Source organism: Leopardus geoffroyi, chromosome C1 (genome assembly GCF_018350155.1).
Source record: "Leopardus geoffroyi isolate Oge1 chromosome C1, O.geoffroyi_Oge1_pat1.0, whole genome shotgun sequence".
Classification (NCBI taxonomy): Eukaryota; Metazoa; Chordata; class Mammalia; order Carnivora; family Felidae; genus Leopardus; species Leopardus geoffroyi.
In genome coordinates this window covers 3,847,541-3,874,560 of record NC_059328.1, presented here as the reverse complement: position 1 = coordinate 3,874,560, position 27,020 = coordinate 3,847,541, and the positions used below count along the sequence as shown (strand labels likewise).

General features: G+C 55.7%; 2 protein-coding genes across 11 annotated transcripts in view; one reads left to right on the top strand and one right to left on the bottom strand.

The window, feature by feature from the left end:
- The window catches only part of KCNAB2 (potassium voltage-gated channel subfamily A regulatory beta subunit 2), an 85,370-nt gene extending 72,270 nt beyond the window's left edge, over positions 1 to 13,100 (bottom strand). The window contains exon 1 of one of the 4 annotated variants that reach the window (XM_045475447.1): positions 12,963 to 13,100. The gene's annotated coding sequence lies outside the window, so the exon portion shown is untranslated. The remainder of the gene's footprint in view (positions 1 to 12,962) is intronic. The other 3 variants (XM_045475445.1, XM_045475440.1, XM_045475446.1) reach the window with 3 other exon arrangements.
- A 175-nt stretch (positions 13,101 to 13,275) lies between these two features.
- NPHP4 (nephrocystin 4) overlaps positions 13,276 to 27,020 on the top strand; it is a 110,933-nt gene continuing 97,188 nt past the window's right edge. For 3 of the 7 annotated variants that reach the window (XM_045475434.1, XM_045475432.1, XM_045475433.1), the window contains exons 1-3: positions 13,311 to 13,515; positions 14,360 to 14,427; positions 20,247 to 20,419. In XM_045475434.1, the coding sequence (XP_045331390.1) occupies positions 20,285 to 20,419 (135 nt within the window). In that variant the 5' untranslated portion in view covers positions 13,311 to 13,515; positions 14,360 to 14,427; positions 20,247 to 20,284. Of the gene's footprint in view, positions 13,516 to 14,359; positions 14,432 to 19,757; positions 19,860 to 20,246; positions 20,420 to 27,020 lie in introns of all 7 variants that reach the window. The other 4 variants (XM_045475430.1, XM_045475427.1, XM_045475429.1 and 1 more) reach the window with 4 other exon arrangements.

Below are 27,020 nucleotides of genomic sequence, written 5' to 3'. Positions count from 1 at the left end.
CCCCCCCCCCCAAGCCCCGTCCCCTGCGATGGCAAGAGTAACGGTGTTGCACAGTGTCCTTGGGAGGGCCTGGCTTCCCCCTCTCTTTTGGGGGCATCCATGATAAGAGACCATAAAGAAAACATCTCCTCTCACAAACGGCTCAAGTCCTAACTGAGCGGAGGCAGGAAAACAGAGTTCCAGGGACGGGAAGGAAACAGGCAATTCTGCCCGTGGTTACAGCCATGAGCACTGATTACTGCGTCTCAGAGCCTGACTCAGCAGTCAGAGCAGCTGACACAGGAGGGAGCCGAGGTGGCATCCACCGATGGATGGAGCTGCTCCAAGCTTCGTGGCACAGGGTTGCGTTTTAACCGCTTACACCCCAGGACGGGAGGAGGAGGGACCCCAGCTTCCTGGTGTTCCCAGATAGGCAATTTCACAGTCTGTCCACATGAAGTGGCCACGCTGGCATTGTCTTGTGTTCCCAAGCAGTCCCTGGGCACCTGGCCCTCCCCCAGGTGGGGCTGAGGTCTCTTCCCCTCTGGAGCCCTGCAGGAAGCCACCCCCTGTGCAGCCTGCTTGGGGAGCAGTGGCTGTTGCCATCTTGCTCACTGATGTGAGTTTCTGCAGCAACATCGGAGGTGGGGAGGCTGGTCCTGGGCTGTGGGGACCGGAGCCACCTACTCTGGGCCAGCCCCGCACTGGGACACTCTGGCCATCATGTCCAGCCGGTCCCCCTCCCTTGTGCTCAGCACAGTGCCTGGCGCAGCTCCAGGCTGGCCGTCTGCACTGACCGTGTGCCGATTTCACACACAGTGGGGGTCGGATCCCTGGACGGTAGCTCTTAACCTCACTCTCAGGTGCATCCCGATAGTGACCCTTGGAAGTTGGGGGCCAGATCCTGGTTCCAGCTGCAGAGGGGAAGCAGGATCCTGAGAAGCAGAATTCTGGCTGAGCAGCGTGTCTGACAGATCCAGGGCCCCCTCGCAGGCTAGCATCCTGAAAAGGGGGTTTCCCTGAGTGCCTCCCATCCACCGTCAATGAGACACAGGGCCCTGTCTTACCTGCTCACCTTGTGACCCTCAGGTCAGCTCTAGAAGGCGGGCCTGGGCTTCCCACAGCCTCTCCGGGCTGCTGAGCCAAACCTGGTTGGGTGGGGGGGGGGGGGGGGGGATTCTGCCTTCCAAGTAAGCCGGCAGATGCGGCTGGGGAAGACCCCATTCTTGACAGCATGAAGCCCTAGTTCTGGTGTAACCGTGGGCCTTTGACACAACCCCCTCTCCTCCGTGCCCCCACTCCGGGATCCTCGTGAACTCTCACCCCCAGCCAGCAACACCTGACATGTGATCTTTGCCAAGGGGAAAATAAACAGGAGGCTAGAAAGAAAGTCATAGAACCCTCTGTAGGGCACTGGGGATGCGGGTGGACATCGGGGGCAGAACCCCACTGCAGCAGGTTGAGGTGTGTACCCGCCCCCCCCCAAAAGATCAAAGTATTAATTCCAGAGTATGATCTTATATGACAACAGGGTCTTTGCAGATGTAATTAAGGTAGGGATCCAGTGAAGAGGTCACTCTGGATTGGGAGGGTGGGGGGAGCCCTTAATCCAGTGACAGGTGTCTTTGTAAGAAGAGAAGAAGATTCAGACACAGAAAGAAGGAGATGTGAAGGTGGGGGCAGATGACACATCTAGAAACCTGGGAACGTCACTGGCAGCACCAGGAGCTGGGAGACAGGCCTGGAGCAGGCACTTCCTTGGGGCCTCCAAAGGGAATGAGCCCTGCCCACACCCTGGTTGCAGACTTGTAGCTTTCAGATCTGCCAGAGAGTAAATACGGCTATTTTGAGCCTCCATATTTGTGGTAATTTGTTCTGGGAGCCCTAGGAAACTGACATACCCACCACCGAACCCTTTAAGCCTTGCGATCTCAGTAGGCTGTACGGAGGCAGAGGAACAGCCTTCTCTTGGGGGAGGGGAGACCACCTGGGGTGGGGCGCTGGAGCCCCGTGTCCCCAGCCCTGGCTTAGCTCCACACCCTGGTCAGGAGTGGGGGCGGGGAGTCTACAGGGATATTTCTGCAGCTCTCCCTGCATTAGCATCTGTGAGCAGGCTCCTGGGGCTCTCCCCGCTCTCCAGGGGGCTGTAGGAATAAATAACAAATGGTTTCAAAGAGGATTACGGTCCTAGCACCACATGACGGAGGCATGGAAGATTAATATCTTGCCCATGCAGCACCACACTAAGCAATTTGAAAGCCAGCTTTACCCCAGCACATCCATTAAAGGCTCTGCTGAATTAAGAGCTACGCAGAAGACAGTCACCAGGCGCCGTGCCTTGGTGATCGTAATTCACAGGGAAAAATAGTTTTAAATGAGAATACCCGTTGTTGGTGAGGCTACGATGAAGCTACTCCATTCAGATGTTGCTACTTCTGGGCTACACGGCACAATCTTCTGGTGAAACAACCGGGGTAATACAGATCTATAGCCTGGGATCCAGAAATCCTACTTCTAAATATATCCTAGAGGTTCAAGACAGCAAATAAACCTAGACACACACAAACCTCACTACAGCCGCTAAACCCCTAAGGAAATGATGTTTAAGTGAATGATGGAAACCCAATAGGGTGTAACGCAGTCACTGGCAGTGAGCGTCCCCCATAATTGGGTGAGGACTGTGGAGAGCTCCCACGTCTCCGCTGGCAGAAGGGAAAGCAGACAGGTGACAGGGGAGGGGTCCCTCTTCCCAGCCACCCTGTTGCTGCTTCAGATTCAGTCCCCTTTCTGGTGACGACGGCCTGTGTGCACAACGCAGGGAAAGGCTCCGGTGGCAGCCTGGGAATCCCACAGGGTCGGGGGTGGGGGTGGTGCTCTGCCAGGGCCAGTTCTCACCTCCTCATCAATGGAGCTGGAGCAAGGGTGGCCAGCTGGGGGCCGGGCGGCGCCTTCCTGGGGTTTCCCTGTATGCTGACCTGGACCAGGGATCCCGACGACCCTAGACCAGGAGTGAGGCCAGGGGTGTGCACCTGCCCCGTCACGAGGTTGGTCTGGGACACAGGATCGGGAGTCCTCTGAGGTCATATCCTAGCTCCGTCCTCTGGTTGCATGACCCGAGGGAGGCATGGTGCCTGTTCTCCCCCGTGAGGCGCAGAGAATCATATTACCCAATCCTGGGGTGGCGGGAGGATTAAGAGCAAATGCGTGCCAGGTTTAACCAGGGGCCTGACAAAGAGCAGGGCTGTTCTTGGACAAAGGCAGCTGTGGTACAAATAATGACAGTGACAGCGATCGTTGCTGCCATCATCCTCACCATTAGCCCCATCGTCATGACCACCATCACTATCTTCATAACCACCATCCCCATTACCACCGCCATCATCCCCATCTCCATCCCCACTGTTATCCCCACCATCACCCCATCACCCCCATTATCATCCTCCCCATCACCATCATCATCATTCCCATTACCACTGCCATCCCCACCATCACCCCCATTATCATCCTCCCCATCACCACCATCACCATCCCCATCGCCACTGTTATCCCCACCATCACCCCCCTCACCACTGCCATCCCCACCATCACCCCCATTGTCATCCTCCCCATCACCCCCATCACCATCCTCCCCATCACCACCATCACCATCCCCATCACCACTGTTATCCCCACCATTACCCCCATCACCCCATCATCATCCTCCCCAGCACCACCATCATCATTCCCATTACCACTGCCATCCCCACCATCACCCCCATTATCGTCCTCCCCATCACCACCATCACCATCACCACTGTTATCCCCACCATCACCCCCATCCCCACTATCACCATCACCACCACCATCATCCCCATCATCACCATGTCACCATCAACATCATCTTCCAACATCCAGATGAAGTGCCAGCTCTTTCTCACAGCACGACAAAAGGCGTTCAGCTATTCAGGTTCCCCCCTCAACTGCCGGGCCCTCAGCTCCCCTGCAAATCTGCTGGTGGGGCCATGGCCTTCTCTACCTGCCACCTGGGACCACTCAATCCGGATGCCCTGGGACAGTGTCTGCAGTTAGGAGGAATTATCTCCGCATAATTAAGTGGCTTGGCTGTAAAAACACGAGGGGCATCCTGGCTGCTGGGCACTGAACATGTGGTCTGTTCCGGGAGGCTCAGGGGCTGCAGGACAGAGGCCGTCCATTCAGACGCCAGGCGGCTGGGAGGCTGTGGCCATCAGCCGGTGCTGCCGGCCCCAGGACCGCAGCTGTCTCAGCATGCAGGTTCAGTCCCCACGTGCCGCCGTCTCTGGCTGGGTGCCAGGCCCAGAGGCCGTGGCTGCCCTGACCCCCCCTGGGGCACTGCCTGGTGTTCAGGGTGTGCCAGGATCGTGCCCTGGATCCGGTGGTGGGTAAGACACTTTGGGGGAGGATCTGCTGGCGGGTAGCCAGTATGGGGGAGAAGAAACGAGGGAGCCTGCAGTGGGGGTGGCCTCTGCCCGCCCCCAGGGAGCCCAGGCTTGGTCCCATGGTTTCAGCTTAAGGACCCAGAGCCCATGAGGTGGGGAGCGTGCCGCAGCTCAGCTCCTCCAAATGGAGCCTCTGGAGGTTCCTGGGGTGGAGGAGTGGGCAGAAGGGGAGCCCCAAAAGCAGTCCTGGTGGAGGGCAGTGCCAGGGCGGGAGGCGCGGCTTCATTCCTGAGCCACGGGGAACTCACGGACTCATCTGGACGGTGGCATTTACCTGTCTCTGCAGCTCTGAGCCCTGGGCACGGATGCCGTGAGGGAGTCGGGTGGTGAGTCTGGCCTCCGAGGCACGGAGTGTGCTGCTTCAGGGGACTGTGGGCACTCAGGAGACTGTGAGGTCAGCCCAGGGCAGGCGAGTGCGCTTGGGGCCCATGTGGGGGGAGTGGGGGGCGATGCCCTGGCACCAGGCAATTTCACCAACACATACAGGGAAACGAGCATTTCCCTGGAGAACGAGGCACAGGCTGTCTGGCTCAGGAAGCGGGAAGGCCTGGGCTGGGTTGCAAGAGTAGTCCTCATGATGGGTGGGCCCCTCCTCTAAGGGCGGTCCAATGCATGGAGCGGGGTCCCAGGGACCATGGCACAGGTTCAGTTTCTGCCCAGAGGGTTCCCTTCTCTGACCGTTCTAGGTCCATGGGCCACGCTTTTGCACCTGTGCCCAGCTCGGCAGAGGGTGCCTCCAGCTGGGCGAACGGGAGCTCTGCGTGCCATTGTCCACCCTGCCCTGCCTTCTGGGAGTGTCCACTGTTCCTGATGGTCGCTGACAGCCTGCTCTGGCGCGTCCCCCCTGAGGGCTGAGCCGGGGGCTGCGGCGGTGATGACACAGACATGCCCTGTCCTCGTGGGCACACGGTCTAGGAGGGCCCAGACACCAGCCACAATGGCGGCTATGGAGTGCAGAGGCATACGGGAGGCTAGCGAGGCGGCTCAGGGACCCGACACAGGTCAGCGGTCAGGAGCCAACAGGTAGGATTCCTCCCCGAGCCTTGGTTCCTTCTTCCTAAAATGGGGTCGCTGGACTACAGGGCACCAGACTGAGGGGCCTGAAGGGACTTTGCTGACGCCCACTGGCTGGAGAAGCAATGCTGAGTGAAATAAAGCCCTGTATTAGTTTAAGCACCTGCTCACACTGGGGCTGTGTTAGAGACCAGGGATTCTGGCCGAGCGGGGGGGACAGGTGCCCTCGTCTCTGTGAGGGGCTGGGGGAAGGGGCCCCTGGCTTGTGATGCCTTTGCGTGCAGAGTGCTGGGTGAGAGCCCGGGCTGCACCTGCCACCCCCTCTCCTACTGTTCACACAGGCTGCTACCCTGGGACCCACGTGGGCATACCATGGGGCCCAGCCAGGCCCTCACACCCATACAGCCCAGCAGGTGGCTGGGCACCTCCAGCGGTTACCATGGTTACCAGCCTGCAGGAGGGTGGGGAGAAACCCTCTTTTCTGCAGCCCTCCCAGGGGCACTCTGTGGGCTTTGCCAGAACCTTCTAAGCATGGGTGAGATGCAGCCTGGGCTGTGTGAATGTGCGTGTTTGGGAAGGTGGTAGTACCTGAGGGACCCTCAAGGCAGGGCTGGGGGCGCTCGTGGGACCTGGTCAGCTTCCCTCTCCCCACGCTGTATGAATGACCCAGCTCAGCCCCACAGAAGAGGCAGGAAACATCTTCTAAAGATGAGCAGCCCCCTAGACGCTTCCTCGCTTGGCCCAGTGTCCTTTCCCTGAGGTCACGCCAGTACCTCTCGCTGTCCCTGCACTTTTTTTTAAGTTTCTTTATTTATTTTGAAAGAGAGTGAGTGAGTGGGGGGGGGGGGGGGCGCAGAGAGAGAGGGAGAGAGAGACAACCCCAAGCAGGCTCTGTACTGTCAGCCCAGAGCCTGATGTGGGGCTAGAACTCACGAACCGTGAGATCATGACCTGAGTGGAAAACGAGAGCCGGGCACTTAACCAACTGAGCCCCCCGGGCACCCCGTCCCTGATCTTTCTGTATGCAGCTCTCCCTGCCCAGAATGGTGCCCCGTCCTATGTCCCCCTGACACTCTGGCTTCAGCCTCACGTCTCTTCCTGACCACATAGGATGCACGCTGTCTGGTGGCACCTGCCCGGCCTGAAGACACTTCTGTTGTGGCCCAAGGGGCACCCACGTGTCCCGGACCCCACGTCTTCTCCCCCAGCCGATGTGGCCTCATCCACACCTTTTTGGGACAGCCAAGGAACGGGTAACTGCCCGGCACAGGCCGCAACTGCACAGGGCCGCGGTTCGGAGCACAACATCGCCTACGGGCGAGCACAGCCGCTCGGGCTGTGACATCAGGCCTGGGATGGTTGACGCATCTCATCCAAACAAATCCTTTTGTTAGGACAGTGGGTGCACGTCCCCCAGCAGACGCCCCGCGTGCCCTGGTGGCCTCTCCTAAACCCATCTTTCAGCATGAAGGGGAAGCACAGTGAGGGGGCAACCCGGTGCCTCCAAAGTGCCCTGGCCGGGGCAGCTGGGACCCCCTACTCCTCCCCCACCCCCCCCAGTCACCCCTGGCTCCCTTCTCCAACAGGTGTAAACGGGGAGGGGTCTGCTGCTCCAGGAAAGTCAAAGCTTGCCTGTGGCCCTGAAGAAAGTTGGCCGTTTTGGGTTGGGATTTGCAATTCTGTTCCGGGTATCATGTGTCCTTTGTAGGAGCAAAGGGACAGAGATGGCTCCGGGCCTCCTGTCCCTGACACCTGAACACCTCCTGGCCAGGGTGACTAAAAATACCTTCTTCTCATTGAGAGGGAAAGGCAATACCCCCGGGGCTGGGGGGACGGGGAGAAGAAGCCAGGAGCAGAGGTGGGAGACAGGCTACCGAGATGGGGGAGGCGAGATGCCACAGGATGAGACCAGAGGGACAGAGCCCGCTCCTCTGTAGAGCCTGGCTTCCATCAGACAAGTGCGCGGACCGTCAGCATCCCCAACCAACAAACCTCATTCCGAGAGGACCACGACGCTACTGACAACGACACCCTGTCACGCTTGTCAAGATAAAAGCAGGATTTGAGGTCACAGATGACACAGGTGTAGCAGGTCACTCCTGGAGAAGTGGGCTTCACGCATTCCTGAGACTCGAGGAAGCCCCAGGGTGCCCTTGGCATCAGAGCCTCCAATGACCGAAGCTTCCCTGTGAGCTGCCTTAGGGAGAAGCGAGAGCCGCAAGTTCACCAATAAACACAACAAGCTGGGAGTGTCTCTCAAAGTGAGGTCTCAGAACCCCTGGACCAGTGCTGGCGAAAGATGGAGCCTCATCAGGACCCTCGGGGGACTGTTTTCGGGTGCCCCTCCCTGCGGTTCTGGCGTGTGCGCCCATGGCCCTTGGCACGTCTGGAGCCCTGGGACCCCCGGAGCCCCCTGCTTCCCCGCTCTGCAGCCACACTGTGTGCACAGCTACCAGTGAAGCTGGAGAATCAGAATCTCCTTGCTCGTGCCTTCTAGTATAGCCGATTTTCTTCCATCTAGAAGGGGCGGGAAGGGCACTGTTCCCAGGGAGGCCCTGCCACCACAGAGCGTTCAGGAAAGCATGGCTCGCAGGCAGAATTCTAGACCCTTCTGCCCTTGGCTGCGTTTGACAGCTTGTGGGCATCAGGGCTGGAGTTTGCTCCGAAGGATCCCCCAGCTGCCGAGGGAACGTGGAAACTTGCCGCGGTGAAGGGGAGTGGGTACCCTCAGACAGCGGCTCAGCAGCCCCCCCAGTGCCCACTGCAAGGGTGTGCGGGCGTGCAGACAGGCGCTGGGCAGACTGGCCTGGCCCTCCAGGAGGCCTGAGGTAAGGGAGGACAGGGCGAGGTGCGTCCCTCCATTCACAGAGAGGCTCTTCTCTGCAATGGCAACGGGACGGCACCCCCTCCCCATGGAAGTGGCCGGCTGGGCCCATTCTGAGCAGCCCTGGGGGGGATCATGAAGTCACTCAAAAGGGGACCCGAGGCACTGCTCAAGCCTTCCAGGGAGCCCCCTGGGCTCCAGGTAGGGCGATCATTTGGACCCCGTCCATGACTAGAAGTGGAAGGTGGCAGGGTAGCCGACATTGACCGGACACCCTGCCATGAGACATGGATCGTCCCTATGCTTTTACTCACATAGTCTCGTTTCGCCAATCCAGAAAGAGAGTGAAGCCAGATGGCTGAGAAGGCGAGAGCCAGAGACTGAGGGAGATGCGGAGCTAACTTCCCACCAGGGTCCACGGGCCAGACTGGTGACCGAGGGCCCTGTGGACAAGACCCGGTATTTAGGGGTCTTTATGGGCTCGGTATTTATGTGCTCATTTACTGGGGAAACTGGCCTAGTGACGAACACTTTGCTGCTCTGTCTTGAACTCGGGGCAGGGATCTGAGAAGTAGGGCATTGCCTAGCTTTCAGCCTCCAGGTAGATGACTGCCCAGCAGCCAGGGTCCAAGATCTCCGTGGAGAAAATGACCAAACTGAGTCTACAGCATGGGTACGAAGCTGGAGGAGATAGTCCCCCCTTTCCGCTTCTTCTCTTGCCCCAATCTTCTTTTATCTCTACCCCGCATGACATCGAGAGCCAACTCTGCAGGTGCCTGTGTGCTGGGGTGAGAGAGAAGCAGGCTGGCTGCAAGGGGGAGGGCAAGGGAGGCAGGGGCCAGGGATGTGGGCAAGACAGGTGTTGGGGGACTGGCTGTGCTACGAGGGACACACACAAGCCCACACGCATGCCAAGGTCTCCAGGGTTAAGTACGTGGCGATGATTTGGCAGAGCAGGGAGAGCCTCCCGAGACCACATCCTGTGGGGCTATGAATTAGAAAGCTGGGTGTGGCTGTGGGGCACCCTCATGGCTGGGGGGCACTGGGCCCAGAGCTCATCCTGGGGATACAGGGAGAGGAAGGCCAGCTCTCAGCTGAGCCCCACAGGAAGTGGTAAAGTGTAAGAAGACACGGCAGCTGTTCACGCCCACCCAGCAGGGAGACTCTCCTACCTGCCAAGGGCAGGCTGGATGGAAGCCTCAAGCTACCCCACAGAGACAGTATGACCAGGTGGGTCACCATCTGGTCCCAGGGGTGCTCTCTCTCCTGGGGAGGCCCTTTTCCCTCTTCCTCCCCTGAAGTGGCTGAGCCAAGAGAGGTCGGCCAAGGACCACCTCTGTTCACAGAGTGCTCCAGAGAAAGGCAGGACCTGGAGTGAATGGAGGGCAGAGTGTGTTAGGCTCCCCTTCGTGAAAAGGGTGGGTTTCCATGTCCCTTGGGAGCTGGGATTGAACCCTGACCCTGCTGTGGATCTGAGACCCATCTGTGTGTGTGAGCTCGGGGCGGGGGGGGGGGGGGGGGGGGGGGGGGGGGGGGGGGGGGGGGGGGGGGGGGGGGGGGGGGGGCGGGGGGCGGGGATTTCCGGCATTTCCGGAGCTTGGTGGGAAGGGGGAGGGGTGGTACCTGTCTCAGAGTCTTGGCACAGCAGGAACAGAATCAAGGTTTCCTTAGGAGTTAGGAGGCTGGGTCAGTCTTTCCACCCTTCTGTGCCTCAGTTTCCCCATCCTGGCTAACCAGCCCACCTTGTAGGGTGATTTACAAAGATCTGTCACAGAGCAAGGTCCAAAGTGCAGGCCCAGGATGATCTAAGACTCTTCTCTCTTTTCATCTTGCCAGGTGCCTTGGCCCCTTGCCTTCTCTTTGATGACCTCTTTGGAACCATGGCGCCCTGGCTCTGGGGACCTGCCAGGCCAAGCAGGATGGTATCACTAGAATTCTCTGTGGTTGATGACATTCCCCCCCGCCCCCCACAACAGCTCCCCAGTGACTCAGACACACCCCAGGGCACTGGTTTCCTCTATACATGTCAGCAACATCTCAGAGTGGCCTAACCAAAAGGCAGCTGAATCCAATGGTTGGGCACATCACAGGGTGCTGGCTTCTTCCGATTGGGAGAGGGGAAGACGACCTGGGCTTCCATTAGTGGGGTGTGAAGGGTCTGGATCCACCCCTGCCCTCAGTGACCTTGGAGAAGTCTCTGCCTCTGGGCTTCCGTGGACTCCCTTAGGCGGGGAAGATGGCCAAGACCTTTCGCCTCTATGAGGTGAGACCCCCTGGCTGCTGGGAGAGGGGATGGAGGGAGGCTCGGTGTTTCTGGCCCCCCACACCTTCAGAGATTGTTTTCCCCAAGTGCCACCTGCAGCTGCCACTGCCCTGCCCTGTTATTCAGGGACTCCAGGAAATCACTCTTCTCTGGGACCTTTGGTGACATGAAGGTCACTGAGAATGTCGTCAAGGACTAAACACGTGCTGCTTTCAGCGGGAGTCCCCGGAAACGAAACGCGTGACACAGGTTCCAACAAAGAGGAGGCCTTCCTTCGCCACTCTGAGGTGTCCGGTTGCCTTGGACCCAGCACCAACTAACAGAAAGTCTGGAGGAGCCCCCCCCCCACCCCCCCGAGCCCCTACCGGAAACTGCCAAATCAAAACTTGTGCCACTCACTTCCTCCTGAATCATTTGGAGATCGTTGGCAAAGAAAGCCAGCCTCTCAGGCTGTCCCCGTCCACAGAGCTCACTCGTCCCTCAGGCTCCCAGAGCGCTCGGCCGGCTGGGACCCTCGTAAGGCAAGAAGCGGTATCCCGTTTCGCCACACCTGTGGTGTGCAATCACTTTTGTGCCCAATTCTTCCCAACCAGGCTCCACATTCAGACCCAAAGGGTTTTGAGCACAAGACCTGGGTTTCACATTTTTCATAACCCCCCTCCCATCCCCCACGGCCCGGCTCAGTCCTGGGGGGGGATGCTGAGGAGTGTCTACAGAGTCTGGCAACTGGCAGGGGAGAGAGAAACACAACAGCTGAACCTCAGTTGTATACGGGAGGCCTCCCCCGGGGTTGCTTTCCAGGCAGGAACGAGCTGCAGCCCAAACACCATCACTGCCACTGAGGCTGGGTGTGGATCTGGAGTGTTCCCATGGACGCAACCTGGGGAGCCAATGCCCTCTGGGCCCCTCACTGAGACAGCACATGGGCAGGAGCCCAGGAACTGCACATAAGCCTGGTCTGCAGGTGGATGCTTTTCCAAGCAACAACCAGGAGGGCAGATGGGACTCTCCACACGCGGGTCCCCCAACCCTGCAATGTGTTAGCAGAGTGGGAGCTTGCTCTTGGCACTGGAAGGGGGATGGCATTTTTGAGGGGGAGGAGAAGTTGCAGAGAAAGAAGAAACCCCGAAACGACAGACCCTGGGACAGCTGTGGCCTGAACTTGGTGTTCTCACTCCTCGGATGTGGATGTATTAATTTCCATAAATGCTAATAGCCCATTTCCCCAAGAGCTATTACTTATGTCATCTCCCCTTGGATGCGGTTCAACACAGGACAGACAAATGAAGGGGAGAGAAGGCAGCCCCCACTGGCGGGTCCCCTGCTCCCCACCCATGTCCCCACCAGGCGGCTCGGGTCTCTTTCCTAAGGTGGCCCTTGTAACTAACTGCAGGGTCAAGACCCCCAGCCTTCAGCCCCGCAGCCGAGTTCTGTCAGGCCAGGAGGCAAAGAAAGTTACCAACCCCGAAAATGCTGAATCACAAAGTGAGGCTGAGCAGGAAAGTGGGGGTGGGGTGGGGAGGGAGATGGTGGCCAGGGAGGAAGGCAGGAAAGGGTGCTAAGGGGCTTCCCACCTGGAGCCCCCCAGGATGCTCTAGGTGAAGCGCAGTCCCCCCACGGGATCCCCCAGGATAAGCGCCAGGAGGAGCAGAGCCAGGGTGTGACTGGGTGGGAGGGTGGCAAGGTGGGCAGGTACTCTGGCTGCTGCTACCGCAGCACGAAACGGTGCAGCTTCTGGGTCTCTGCATCCTGCGGGAGCAGTAGCAGGTAGGGAGGTAGGGAAAGAAGAGAAGCTGAAGATGGGGAAGGGGCTTAGGCACGGGGTGGAGTAGGGTGGGGTTGGGTGTGTAGGTAGCCCGAGGAACTGGTGCAGGAAGGAAGTGCCAAGGACCTGGGGACCTGCAAGGTGGGGGGGGGGGGGGGGGGGAGAGCGCCCACCGGGAGAGATGTAGGGGCTGGGAGCAGACTGGATGGGAGGATGGGAACAAGGATCGGGAGAGAGAGGCAGGATGAGCCTTCAGAAGCAATAAGGAGGAGAGATGGGGAGGTCCCTGGCCAGGCGCGCTCGGATGGGGCTGCGCAGAGGCCGCGGGAAGGGATGGGAAGGAAGGCTGGGGGCAGGGGGAGGCGAGGCGGCAGGAAGGGGAGGGGGCAGAGGTGGGGAGGAGGGCACCCGGACGAGGGGAGGGATGAAGTTTGGGGCAGGGGTCGGGGATGGGAGCTGAAAGGTCGGGCGGGATGGGGGAAGGGAGATGATGGAGAAGGAGGTGAGCCGGCTGGAGAGGAGGTGAGGACGGAGGCGGGCGCGGGGACGCGCTGTGGAAGAGGAGATGGAGAATCAGCGCGGGCCTCGCGGGTGCCCGCCGCTGCTCTCCCGGCGCACGGCGGTGGCCAGCGCGGCCCGCCGGGGTCCCCCTGCACTCACCTGGGGGCTCCAGCTCCGAATCCTGTGCCCCGCTCCGGATCTTCCTTCCCGCCCTGCCCCGGCGACTTTAGCGCCCCCGAATCCCGCTCGCTCGGCCAGGTTCCGCCTGCAGCATCCTCACCTCGTGGGACGCCCTGGGCCACGCCTCTACTGTCTTCTCACTGGTTGGCCTTCACGCCAGTCATATTCCAATTGGCTGAAGGGGTCGTCGGCCATGCAAATCAGGACGGGCCCGCGGCTGCGCCGATTGGCTGGCGCTACGGGAGCGGAGCTCCTGGACTGGGGCTCTGATTGGTCCCTCGGGCCTGCCAGCAACGCTGACGCGGGGCGGGCTCCGGGCGCGAGCGCGCGGCGCGCCGCCTGCCGAGGCTACTCCCGCGGTGGTGGCGGACGGGGCGACCCTCTGCCGGTCCTCTTTCCTCTAGGCCTGCGGCTCCGGCGGGCTCCCGAGGGCACCGGCGGGGCTCTGGGTCGGTCGTGGGGGCACTTCCTCAACAGCTTGGGCCTCGGCGCGCCGGGCACGGCCGCGGCGGGCGGCGGGCCCGTCTCCTAGGTAACGCAGTCCGCGGCGGGCGGAACCACGCTGGCTGGCGCCGCGGGGGAGGTTGGACGGGGCCCGGGGCGCTGCGGGCGGCGGAGCGGGCTGGGGCCCGGGCTAGGGGTACTCCGTGCGTCCCTCCGCGGGGACAGGGAGCCCGCGTCAGTGTCATCCCGCCCCCTGTCTTGACCGTTGGTGCGGCCCGGGGTTCCAGTGGGGCTCCTTGGGGCTCACCCTGCGCGCCCTCTGCCCTTGGCCCTGGCGTCCGTCAGCAGCCGCTCGGCTTAAGACGAGAGCGCGGTGCGGACGACCTGGGCTTTGCTGAGACCCTGATGGACGTAGGCCCACTGCACTCGGCGTCCCACTGCCCTTCCCCGGCCGGACAGCAGTGGGGGACTCCTGCGGGGTGTTTGTTCCCGGGTCGGGCCCTCATCCCCGCTGGCGCATCCCAGAGCCGCCGCCCAGCGGAGATTGCGAGACTCTGGCTCTTGCAGGAGGTTCTGTTTGCCCTGCTGGTCCTGCCTTCCCTTCCGCTGTCCGTGTCGCTGACTTCCTGACCGACTTAAGAGCTGACCACCTGGGCCCCTCCCGCATGCTTGCTCTCCTAAGCGCTCCTAATGAGTCAGAGGCCCCACCTCTGCACATGTCTCCACCGCCTGTCTCTGTAGAAGACCGCTGCATTCTCAGAGCGGTTGGGTCTCCGTGTTGCGTGTGTCCTGTGATTGTGGACAGCCGGCTCCACTTCCAACCTAGTCTCCATCCCAGCTCGCTGCACCCTCACCACCTCTGTCATTTTCATAGATCACACCCTGCCTTCGTTGTGTGCTAACTTATCTCCTGTCTTTCTGCTTCACACCAGATCCATCCCGTGAGGGCAGGGAGCTGGTCTGCTACCTTCAGGGCGGTGTCTCCAGGCCCTGGCGCGTGGTACGTATGCAAAGAAGATTGCTTGAATGAGCAAATTCAAGGCAGCGCTTAACTAGACCTCACTTGCTCCCAGAAAACCTTCCAAAGCTTTTTGGTCTCAGGCACCCCAAATCTTGTTCACTTCTTGGAAAGAAGCTTCCCTCAGCCTGCACAGCACCTCATGGCTCCTGCCCGTCTTTCTCTGGTAAATCATTGGGAAACTCTGTCCCAGCTTACCCTGTTCAGCGCCCAAGCCCCCTTTTCTTTCTGTCCCCTCACCCCCCTCTCCCCAACAAAAACAGAGACTTGATTAGGCTCATCTTCTGTGTGCTGCTCACTCTTGCTCCCACTGGATTTTTAGATTCTTTTTTTTTTTTTAAGTTTATTTTTGAGAGAGAGAGAGACAGAGAGACAGAGTGGGGGGAGGGGCAGAGAGAGAATCCCAAGCAGGCTCCATGCTGTCAGTGCCTGGACATGGGGTTCAAACTCACGAACTGCGAGATCATGACCTGAGCTGAAATCAAGAATCAGATGCTCAACTGACTGAGCCACCCAGGTGCCCCGGATTTTTAGATTCTTAACAACAGGGCACTTGGTGGGTCTTCACCATTGCATGCACTGGAACGGAAGAGGTGAGCAGAAGCAGAGCCCTCTAGGAAACCTCCCAGCCCTCTCATCTTACAGGTGGGAGACAGATGCAGGGAGGGCAGGAGACTTCCCTGAAGCCTGAGGGCAGTGGGGGTAAGCGTGGGTCCTTGGCTGGTGTCTCATTGGCTTCGATTGTAATGGTCATATATGACAGCTGTGTGACTCTGGCCTGGCCTTTAACCTGAGTCTCACTGTCCTCGTCAGTGATATTTATCTACACAGTTGCTGGAATAACACACGTGGAAAGGCTTGAGAGGGCCCAGCTCACTGTGGGAACTTGTGAAAACTGGTGCGTTTTCTTGTATGGTTTTTCCGCCAGAGAGCCCTTTCCCTAGGCTCGAAGCATGGAGCCCTCGATGTTTTCTCTTTGTTGTTTCCTCCAACCCCAGAGGTCCTTCTGTCTTTCCTCTGTAGCTGCCTTGATTCCTGCACGGCACAATTTAATTATACTTCATCATTGGAAAGATTTTCACTGAGGACCTAGCCCTGACCTCACTGAGCTCAGTCTTGCAGGACAAGAGAGATGGGGAGCCTCAGGGAGCCTGGTGACTTCTGTGACAGGCTCCCTTGTGGGGGAGCCACTGGAGGGGGCTGGGGGTGCTCACCCTGCGGAAGTGGCATTGGATCTGACTTCTAAGGATGTGTGTGGGTTTTCTAGGGGCCTTGTGTATGTGTGTTGAGGGGAGCAGAGAGGTCATGGTATCTACGAGGGACTGTAGCAAAGGCAGAGGGGTGGTGGAGTGGGGGAGGGTCAGGTGGCAGCTGTTCTGTGGGGGTTGGGCGGAAGGGGAGAGTTCTGTGCCTGCCTGGTCTCCACCCCCAGGAGCCTGTGTCTCCGGTGTCCTCTCTCCCTCCACCGGCCACTCGGACTGTCGCCGTCTGCCTCCACCTGCCCAGCTCACTGTTTTGGTTGGGTGGCTGTTCCCTTCAGAGCAGATGCCTTTCTGCCCGGTGTGGGTCCTGCTGTGCCGGGGGCACTCCCGTGGATGTGTGTTCCCTGCCAGGTGGACCAGAACGCGAGTGTTCCTCGGCATCTGCTGGCCAAGTGCGGTCGCCGGCAGGAGGGGAAGGAGGTGCCCGGTCAGGAATCTGGGCCAAGTGGGCAGGGTCTTCAGTGGCCTGCAAGGGGGGCATGGCCCCAGAGCCGGGCAGACACTACAGGCAGCGTGCAGAGGCCCCATTCAGAGGCCTGAATGGCCTCTACACGGCGCTACACGGCGAGTTTCAGGCTGTCGTGGCGCTCGCTCGGTATGAATTAATGTCCCGGTTTTTTTTTTTTTAATTTTTTTTAACGTTTATTTATTATTTTTGAGACAGAGACAGAGTATGAATGGGGGAGGGTCAGAGAGAGAGGGAGACACAGAATCTGAAACAGGCTCCAGGCTCTGAGCTGTCAGCACAGAGCCCAACGCAGGGCTCGAACTCACGGATCATGATATCATGACCTGAGCCGAAGTCAGACACTTAACCGACTGAGCCACCCAGGCGCCCGAATGTCCCAGTTTTATAACAAGTGCACGGGAAGACGTTTTCCCTAAAAAAAAAAAAAAAAAAAAAAAAAAAAAAATGGGAGTCAACTTTATTGAGACTTCAATTAGATTTTATGAAAATTTTTTGAGTTCTGATGATGAGCCAGGTACTAAGGACACAGGAAAATAGATCCCTTTATGCAGGTGGCTGGCCAGTACAGGGCAGGTGGCAGCCGTGCCCGTGGGAAGCCCAGCAGCTGGCCCTGGGAGCCTCCCAGAAGGTCTCTTGGGCAGGTGGCCCTCCTGCTGGGTGTCAGGCCTCCGCTGCTCGGAAGCGCACCTGTGTGTCCTGTGGCTTTTGTAATGGTACCACGTGCTGGGTGGCTCAGGACGACACAGAGTTCTTCTCTTTCAGTTCTGGAGGTCGGAAGTCCACGGTCCGTCTCCCTGGGCCGAAGTCGAGGTGTGGGCAGGGCTGTGTGGGGGAGGATCTGTTTTGCTTTGTGGTCACCTGAGCTTCCCTCTGACCCTCCTGGGTCCCCCACCAGGCCCGCCTATGGAGTCCAGGGCACTTTCCTCACCTGAAGGTCCTTAGCTTAATTAATCATGCCCCCAAAGTCCCTCTTGCCATGTGAAGTCACACATTTCTCAGGTTCTGGGGATTAGGACAGGGACAGCTTTGGGGGCAATTCTTTAGCACAGAAAGCCTTCAAGGGCTTTTCCTGGCAACTCAGCTCCGGTGGGAGTGGGGCTGCCTTCCGTCAGCCTGTCTCCACCTGGAGGTCTGGGTCCTCCCCACCCCCATCTCCTCCAGTCTCCCTCGGCCGGCCTTGACCTCGGGCTCTCCCTGGAGCGGCAGGCGGCCCCTGGGGCTCCTGGCTGGCTTGGGCAGCTCCTGTCTTCTGAGCAGAGACAACCTCTCCAGAGGGAACCGTGGCTGGGGTCCCAGGGGAGACGGTGGTTTGCACCCGTGGGTCACATGTCATCTGTGAGCACGCCACTAGAGCGCTCTGCCCGTAATTGTGGGCGGCCTTCCCACACATGGGGTTGGGAGGGTCATTCCTTAAAACGGGGTATCGTGCAGACCAAAGTAACACAGGACAGGGACCCCAATGCATGCATGCTGTCCCGCTCGGGAACCGCCCGGATCTGGATGCTGGGGTGGATGCCTGCCTGGGGGGGGGGTGGGGGGCACTCCGGGGTGGGGGGCGCTCCCGCGGAGGGACAGGGCTGTGTTCCCTGGGCCCTCTGGTGTGGGAGAGCATCTCAGGCCAGTCACATCTGTGCTCTGTGGGCTCTGCTCCCCACACGCTGCACAAAAGCCCTCGTCCTTTGGGTCCCGCTAGAACAGCCCTTCATGCTTCACAAAATCGTTGAGGACTCCAAGGAGCTTAACATCTACCAGGATTTACCATGTTAGCAATGAAAACTGAGAAATGTCAACAATGTTATTGTTCATTTAAAGATAGCCACAGACCTGTTACGTGTTAGCCTAAAGTGTATTTTTTTTACGAAAGCCAACTGTTTCCCAGAACAAAAAAATTAGCAGGAAGAGGGGTGGTTTTGCGTTTTCCTAAGTTTTTTTTAACGTCTGGCTTAGTAGGCAGCTGGGTCTCATACAGATTTCTGTTTTGAACCTGTTGAGCTACGTTGTTTTGGTCACAGTCGTTGAAAGAAACTTGGCCTCACTCAGAAGGGAGGAGTGTTCGGGTAAAAATTAGGGATGTTCTCCTCTGGTGCTTCACCAAAAAGCAGTAGTTTCTTGAACGTTTGTTGCCAAGTAGAGTTTGACGCTCTGCCAGTGAACTTGTCGTACTCTGGTACTTACAGTCCTTTGATCTGTCCTGCACTTTGGGTGGGTCTTTTACACATGCAGGCTTTTATGTCGTTAGGCCCTGCACGCTAGGAGAATACTGGTTCTAAGGTAGGCTCCTCTACTAAACAGCGCAGATTTAATCCTACAATTTCCAAAGATCCCTTTCCTTACCGTCACCATCCATCTCAGGAAAACCTCAGCTGGAAGCTGTCAGGTTCCCGGGGGAGGATACCGATTTCCCCGATTCTGATTTTTGCCTGAAAGCTCAATTCTTACACGTTTTCCTTGAAGTGACGGACTCATTTTGTTCACGTCTGTCCGTCTGCAAGGTGCCCAAGTTCAAACGAGCACGGTTTGTCTCTGAGCTGGTCTTTTAGTAAAAACGGTGCTGCTGAGTGACAGAAGCAGCTGGTCCCCCTCACAGTGCACAGATCATGCCCAGCTGACCCCAAGCCAACCATCACCCTTCATTTTGTAGCAGAAGGGCTTTTTTGTGGATTTCCCACATCATCACAAAATATTAGAAATGTGTGTACTCAAGGGCCAAGAAATGGTGGTTTTCACAGCTTTACCAAAGACACTTAAAAAAAATTTTTTTTAAATTTTTTTAACATTTTTATTTCTGAGACAGAGAGAGACAGAGCGTGAGTGGGGAGGGGCAGAGAGAGAGGGAGACACAGAATCCGAAGCAGGTTCCAGGCTCCGAGCAGTCAGCACAGAGCCCTACGTGGGGCTCAAACTCGCGAACTGCGAGATCATGACCTGAGCCGAAGTCGGCCGGCCGCTCAACCGACTGAGTCCCCCAGGCCCCCCAACCAAAGACGTTCTTAAGTGAAGCTTCCGTGTCTTCTGCTGTGAGTGGTGAAGAACACCCAGCGGCCCGAAGGGTTCGGTGCCGTTGCCTTGGGGCGCCCTGAGGCCCCGGCAGCTTGGCCCACTGTTGCCGTGGCTTCATCAGCACAAATTGTCCATACAGAGAAAAAGGTCCATGACATCTGAATATTGTGGAAATATTTTTGACCTTGTGGAGCCCTTGACAACCCCGGGGAACCGCAGCGTCTGGGGACCACATTTAGAGAACCTCTGTCTTAGGAGACCAGATCACTGCCCTATCTTGCTTGTCATTTGAGTGTACAGGATTCAGCCTCTTATCAAAGCCAAGATTGTGTGTCAGCTGGAAGGTTGACAGTTCTAGACAAGGTTCAGATCCCTGTCTGCCTGGAAGGCGGATGACATCCTCGATGAGCCAGGTTCCCAAGAAGCTCTTAGCACTCAAAACCTGTCCCACATCGGCTTTGGCAACAAGGGACTGCCATGTAGCTGAGCTGTCCTGGGTGGCTTTAGGGTCTCTTACCATGACACCTAGACCCACTGGTCCTTTTGCTCTGCTTGCTTTTTCCACGTGTGTCTCACGGAAGCTGCTCCCGTGGTGGCCCCTGACAGCTTCACACTGATGACCTCTCTGCTTTAAGGGCTGCAGAAAAGAGTATTTCCTTCTCTCAATAGGAGCAGCAGAAGCTGTGAGATTTGCATCTTGTTGGCTCTGACTGGGTCATGCCTCCTAGTCCCTTCCAAGACGGCCCTAGTCCCCAAGGCCTGGCACTCTTGTGTAGTGCTCAACCTCCGCAACTGTACAAAGCAGCCCTGCATGTGCCTGTCTCTATACCAGTCACTGGCTGAGGCCAGCCTAGTCATGCTGTAGTTGGGTCAGGACAGCAAGGACGGAGAGGCTATCCAGAGTGAGACGGGGCCTGTTAACCCCGGGGAAAGCAGCATGGGGTTCCAAGGGAGGAGTGGCGGAGGGTGGGTTTTGGGGATGGTGTGATGGGAGGTAGGAGACTTTCAGAATTGCCCTGAGCACCGTGGCCCTTAAAACTCCTTTATTTATTTGAACACAAATCACGCAGGTAATCCTAGAGGCCCGAGTCATCCTCAGACTGGCAGAATGAAAGACTGGCTCAGGATTTTTGACCAAAACGTGCTGGTCCCTCCCCACCCACAGAGAGCACGCCAGCCTATAAAGGAATCGACTGCGTTTCAGTGCGTCCTGAAGTGGCTTGATGGGCCGCTAATTAAGCAGGTAAAGAAATTTGCTATTTGTTGTCAACTGCATGTCGTTGCTGTTCCAGCTGAGAGGATATTGATTTTCACTTATTTATCTGAGTCTTACCACTGTACCCATTACCTCGGGCTTTGGCAGTATTTGGAGGCAAAGTGGCCCATCAGCAAAGAGAATACCTGATTCAGCGACTTGGTCAGCACTTTTGACACCGGGTAAAGGTTTCTTCTGCCCACAGTGGAGCAGTTTTAAAACCCCGGTAATCTGATTTTTCTTGGGTCCCTTGGGCCGGCATATTTGCAGGAGGTGGGCTCATGCACGATTGAACACCGCCTGCTTGCAGCCTGGCACTTAGAGCTGCCGGGGCAGAGCTCCGGGCATCCTGGCAGAAGCCGTGTGCCTGGACGTACCACGGCCGTCTGCACACTCGGGCCCTTGCTCCGTGGCTCTGCAGGCGTCCGTGTCCTTCTGGGGCAGGGAACCTGGGGAGAAGCTGGTGCTTCTGCGCTGCCCGCGGGACAGTCACGTGATTGGAGGCTTCCAGTGAGGCCCAGTGGGGTGCGTGGGAAGGATCCAGCCCTGCCAGTGTGAGCATGTGACTTTTTGTAGGGTTTGGCCTGGCAAGGCCGTGTCCTCCTCTGCAGGCGGTCCTAGAGCTGGTAGGGCGATGCTCCGAGTCCAAGTCGTTGGGGAGCTGGGTCTGTAAGAGCTCACTGCCGCGACGGCGCCCACACCCTCCGGCTCCAAGCCCTCTGGTCCAGCGCCTGCTGTGTGCGGCCTCCGCGTTGGCCCCGCGGTAGCTGCTGTTCCCCCAGCTGTACCGCCCAGCGCTCTCCTGTACCGGCCTGCCTTGTCCCGAAGCCGGGGCCGTCAGAAGAGGAGGCGGTCGGAGACCAGCGGAGCCGGTTGTGAGGGACGCCCGGCTCTAGGCGGCCGGCGGGGCAGACAGCCAGGGGGCTCTGCCTCACAGGAGCGCACGAGTCAGTGACGGCACTGTCTCTCTCCTAGGAGTTTTACGAAGGAGATTTTATTCATTGTCGCATTTTGTTAAGTTTATTTGTATTTATTTCTGAAAAGGTGATTACCGTTGTTCAGAATTCACTAGGGTATGCCAGCAAAGTGTATCGTCCCACGGAGTCCCTAAGGCCCCAGGGTCCCTCCCTGGACACAGCCGGCACGACCTGTTTTTTGGTATAGCTTTCCAGAAATTGTAAGCAAATGCAGCAAACAAATACACTTGTATTTTATGCTTTAAAAATATTCTTAGCAAGGTCTTACAGATGTTCATGTCATCACGTGAAGAATTTCATTCTCTCTTATGACAACATAGTATTTCTTTGGATGATCCTGCGTTTATTTATTCAGACCCTTATTGATGAACACATAGAGTTTTTTTCAGTTGTTTGCTGTCACAGATACAGCTATAATGAATAACTTCATTTACGTGTTTTTTTTCATGTACCCATGTGTCTGTAGAATGAGTCCTGTAAGTGGGATTCCTGATTCAGAGTCACGTGTCAGAAGTTATTGTTTAAGACCCAGTTATAGGCTGTTTATAAAAAAAACGTGCTTTAAACAGAAAGACGTGAACTGTATGTGTGACGGAAAAAGGATGGAGAAAAGATAGGCCGTGTAAACCCTGTAAGAAATCTTTGTGTTGTACTGACGTCAGATCAAGTCAATTTCAAGGTGAGGAGTATTACCAGAGATAAAGGGGCATTTCTTCCTTCCTTCCTTCCTTCCGTCTATTTTGAGAGAGAGAGAGAAAGAGAGAGAGATTCCCACGCAGGCTCTGCACTGTCAGAACAGGGCCAGATGCGGGGCTTGAACTGATGAACTGTGAGATGGTAACCTGAGCTGAAATCAAGAGTCAGAAGCTCAGCTGAGCCACCCAAGCTCCTCTAGAGGGGTATTTCATTATGATGATGGCAGTCAAGAAGATATGACAGTCCTAAATGTGTATGTGCCTCTCTTGGGGCCTGTAAGACCACCCTCAGTTTCAGTGATTCATTGGGAGGACTCCCATGTCTCGGCACATGGTCCATCTCCCAGGAAAGATTTACTACAGTGAGAGGATACGGAGCAGGATCAGCCATGGGAAAGGCATGTGGGGGGAAGTGTGGGGCAGGCGCATGCTTCAGGGGTGCTCTGCCAGTGGAGCCCCACCGGGTGCATTCAGTTCTTCCAACAACAGTCATGACAACACGTGTGAAACGTTCCCAGCCAAGGAAGCTTGTTAGAGGCTCCGGACGTTTTGGGGACTTGTCAGGTGGGCATCTTCTGCCTAGCACGTTCCCAGATCACAGACTTCCAGCAGGAAAGCAGGTGTTCGGCATAAACCACTTTGTACAGCGTAGGCAAAGTACGCCATGGTCGGTAGGGTGACGGGAACCCCCAGCCTCCAGCCAAGGGCCAGCCTCGTGGACCCACCTGTCAGAGCACGCAGTTGGGCCGCCGTACTAGCTCTTCTGTGCACGGTGCCCGGTAAGACAGCTTCCAAACACGTGAAGCCAAATCGTGTAGAACTAAAGGGAGCACTGTTCAGATTTGCTGTCCCCACTGGAGACCTTTAACTCTCCTCTCTCACTGATAGAGCAAATAAACCAAAAACCAAAAGCCAAAACAGGGGCACCTGGGTGGCTCAGTCCGTGAAGCGTCCGACTTCAGCGCAGGTCATGATCTCACCATTTGTGAGTTCGAGCCCCGTGGCGGGCTCTGTGCTGACAGCTCGGAGCCTGGAGCCTGCTTGGGATTCTGTGTCTCCCTGTCTGTCTCTGCCCCTCCCCTGCTTGCACTCTATCTCTCTGTCTCAAAAATAAATAAACGTAAAAAAATTTAAAGAACAAAAACAAACCAAAAACCAAAAAACGCCCCATAATGATTTGGAAGATCTAAACACCACCAACCACCTAGACCTGTCTGTTATCTCTAAAACACTACAGCCAACTAATAGAATATGCGTTTTTCTCAAGTGTGGAAACTTCACTGAGATAGGCCATATGCTGGGACATAAAAATAAGTCTCCATGGATTTAAAATGATTGAAATTTATAGAGTATACATACGTCAACTGACTAGTATGGTATTAAATTAGAAATGAGCAACGAGATATCTAGAAAATCCTCAAGTAGCAGAAAATTAACACACTACCAACTAACCCATGAGTCAAAGAAGAAATCATGGGGAAATTAGAAAATATTGTGAAGTGAGGAATGGAAGAACATACCAAAATTTATGAGGTGCAACTATTTGAGTCCTTTGAAGGAAATTTATAGCTTTATATGACTATGTTAGAGGAGAAGAAAGGTATGAAATCAATGATCTCTTTCCTCCATCAGCATCTACATAAGAAGTTAAACCCGAAGAAAATAGAAGAAGGAAATGGTAGATTTCTGCTTATTTAGCAGAAATCAATAAATTAAAAAGGCAAATAGTAGAGAAAATCAGCAAAATTAGAAGTTGGTTCTTTGAAAAGCTTAATAAAATTGACAAACTCCTATAAGACTGGTCATGAGCAAAGAGAGAGAAAACACAGATTACCAATATTAGGAAGGAAGGGAGTATTACAGTATATCTTACAGACGTTAAAATGATAGTCAAGGGAGAGGCACCTGGGTGGCTCAGCCGGTTAAGCTTTCGACTTCGGCTCAGGTCATGATTTCACAGTCCTGACTTGGAGCCCCGCGTTGGGCTCTGTGCTGACAGCTCAGAGTCTGGAGCCTGCTTCGGATTCTGTGTATCCCTCTCTCTGCCCTTCCCCCGCTCACTCTGTCTCTGTCTCTCAAAAAAATGAATAAATGTTAAAAAATTAAAAAAGATAATCAAGAGATATTATGAATAACTTGTGTGCCAAGAAATTTGATAACTTAGTTGAGATGGAGAAATTTCTTGAAAAGCACAATTTACCAAAAGTTACACTAGAGGAAATAGAAGATCTATTAAAAAAAAATTATTTTTGAGACAGAGACAGAGTATGAGCGAGGGAGGGGCAGAGAGAATGAGGGCGACACAGAATCCAAAGCAGGCTCGAGGCTCTGAGCTGTCAGCACAGAGCCTGACATGGGGTTCAAACCCACGAACCGTGAGATCATGACCTGAGCTGAAGTTGGACACTCAACTTACTGAGCCACCCAGGTGCCCTGAGGAAATAGAAAATCTAAATAGTCCTATATTCATTAAAGAAACAATTCATAAGCAAACATCTTCCTCCAAAGAAAACTCCAGACTTAAATGACTTCACTGTTGGATTTTATAAAATATTAAAAGAAGCAACAATATGAATTCTAGAACGAACTCTATCAGAAAAGAGAAGAGAGGATTCTTTCCAGTGTTGGTTTTTTTTTTTCTTTTTTGAGCCCCCATAACCGATAACTAAATCAGGCGAGGATATCACAAGTACAGACTAATGTCCCTCATGAATATTAACACAAAAAACCTTAAAATATGGGGACATAGGATCTAGTTAGTACCTTACAATCAGATGGGGTTTAACACAGGAACCCAAAGTTTTACAGTTTTTACAGTTGACTCTTGAATAGTATGCGGGTTGGGGTGCTGACCCCCTCAAAATCAAAAATCTGCATATAACTTTTGACTCCTCCAAAACCTAATTACTAATAGCCTGCTGTTGACCAGAAGCCTTCCCAATAATGCAAACAGTTGATTAAGACGTATTTTGCATGCTGTATGTGTTATGTACTGTGTTCTTACAATAAAGTCAGCTAGAGGAGAGAAAATGCAATTAAGAAAATCACAAGGAAGAGAAAACACATCTACACTCCTATAATGTGTTTATAAAACAAAAGCACGTGTAGGTGGACCTGTACGGTTCAAATCTGTGTTGTTCAAGGGTCGGCTGTACATACAAGAAATCAGTGAAAAGACAGCATTTGAAAGAAGACTGGGGTGCCTGGGTGGCTAAGCATCCAACTTGATCTCAGCTCAGGTCTTGATCTTGGGGCTGTGAGTTCAAGCCCTGTGTTGGGCTCTATGCTGGACGTGAAGCCTCCTTAAACATAAAAAAAAATAATAATGATAAATAAAAGAAGACCAAGTAGGAAACAAACGTAAAAAGCATAGTCTTACAGAGTTTATACGATTTGAGTTATTTTGGGAATTGACAGCTTTAGATGACAGCAAACTTCCCTGTGAAAGGTGTTGGCTAAAAATATTAACGTGTTTTTGAACTCAGGATACTTTCTTAATAATTTTAGTATGTCTTTCTTGCTGTCCCACTTACCTTTTCCATTGAGTTTAACTTTACCATGAACGTTGATTGTTCTTCTTTGCTTTGGCTATTCCAATTCAGTTTGATGTTTCCTGGGCACCATTGTATATTTGCAGCTGCGTGGGGGACACAGATGACCATCCCACATTCTGTCTTCACACACCAGCAGAGACTGTTTAGAAACCTACCTGATTAGAAATGGGTACGGAGTCACATAGAGGTGGAAGGGTGGTTAGGGTCTGGGTTCTGGGAAGAGGTCTAGGTCAGCAGGAAAGGTTTGGGAATTAGCAGGTTGTGGCTGGTGCTTACATCTCTGAGAACGGGAGGAAGAGGAGGGAGAGAGAGGAGGAGGGGGGAGAGAAAGGGGAGGGGGGAGGAGGATGGGGAGGAAGAAGAGGAGGGGAAAGGATTGGGAAGAGGGAGGGGGAGGGAGGAGGAGGGGAAGGGGCAGGAGGGGAGGGGGAGGAGTGGCAGGGAGGAGGGAGAACAGGGAATAGGGGAGGAGGGAGGAGGGGAAAGGAAGAGGAGGGAGGGGGTGGGGGGAAGAGCGAGAGGAGGAAGGAAGGGGGGAAGACGAATGGGGAAGAGAAGGAGGGTCAAGAGGCTGCTGGTGGCACCCTGGGCAGCATCAGCAGTGAGGGGAAGCTTAGGATCAGGCCCCTGGGGACAAGTGCACTGAGTATGGGGCAAGGTCTCGTTCTAGGCCCTAAGGATGGGGCAGGGAAGAGTATCCGGGAGGATACTCTGGGCCCTTATCCTCCCAGAGCTCACACTTGGTTGGGGGCAGCAGAGAACTGGATGAACCCCGGGGAAAGGGAAAGCAAGGTCAGAGGACCGGCAGGGGTCTAGATGGTGGAGGTCAGGGAAGGCACGGGAATGAGTTTCCTGAGAAGAGGTAGCTGGGGGGGAATAGGAGGAGGGAAGGGGATGTGGCTAGAGAGACAGGGGCCATGCTGAGAGAGGTGTGTGGAGGCCTGGGGAGTGGGGAGGTCCCCACAACTCCGTGATCGAAACCAGGCTTGGCTGCCTCCTCCCTACCTGTTTGCTGTCTTCCTGCTTCCTCGCTCCCAGCTTCCAGGGACAGAAAACACTGCCATCATCCTTTGCTAGGGACTAAGGACTAGGGACGTGGGACTCACGAGCGCTAGACGCAGGAGAAGCCTGGGCACCGTGAGGCAGCTGGCCACCCCATCCTTACCTGTTCTGTGGTTCTGTCCCTCACATCCGCATCCAGCCCATCCTCGCTGAGCTCCTGGTGCTGGCTGGAGGGAGATGAAATTGACAAAATAATTGTGAGCTATTTAAGGTGCCCAGTGGGGGGTTTGATACACTGTACATTGTGAGGACCCCCACTGAGTTAAATGACACATCCGGCCCCTCCCTCTTCCCTCACGGT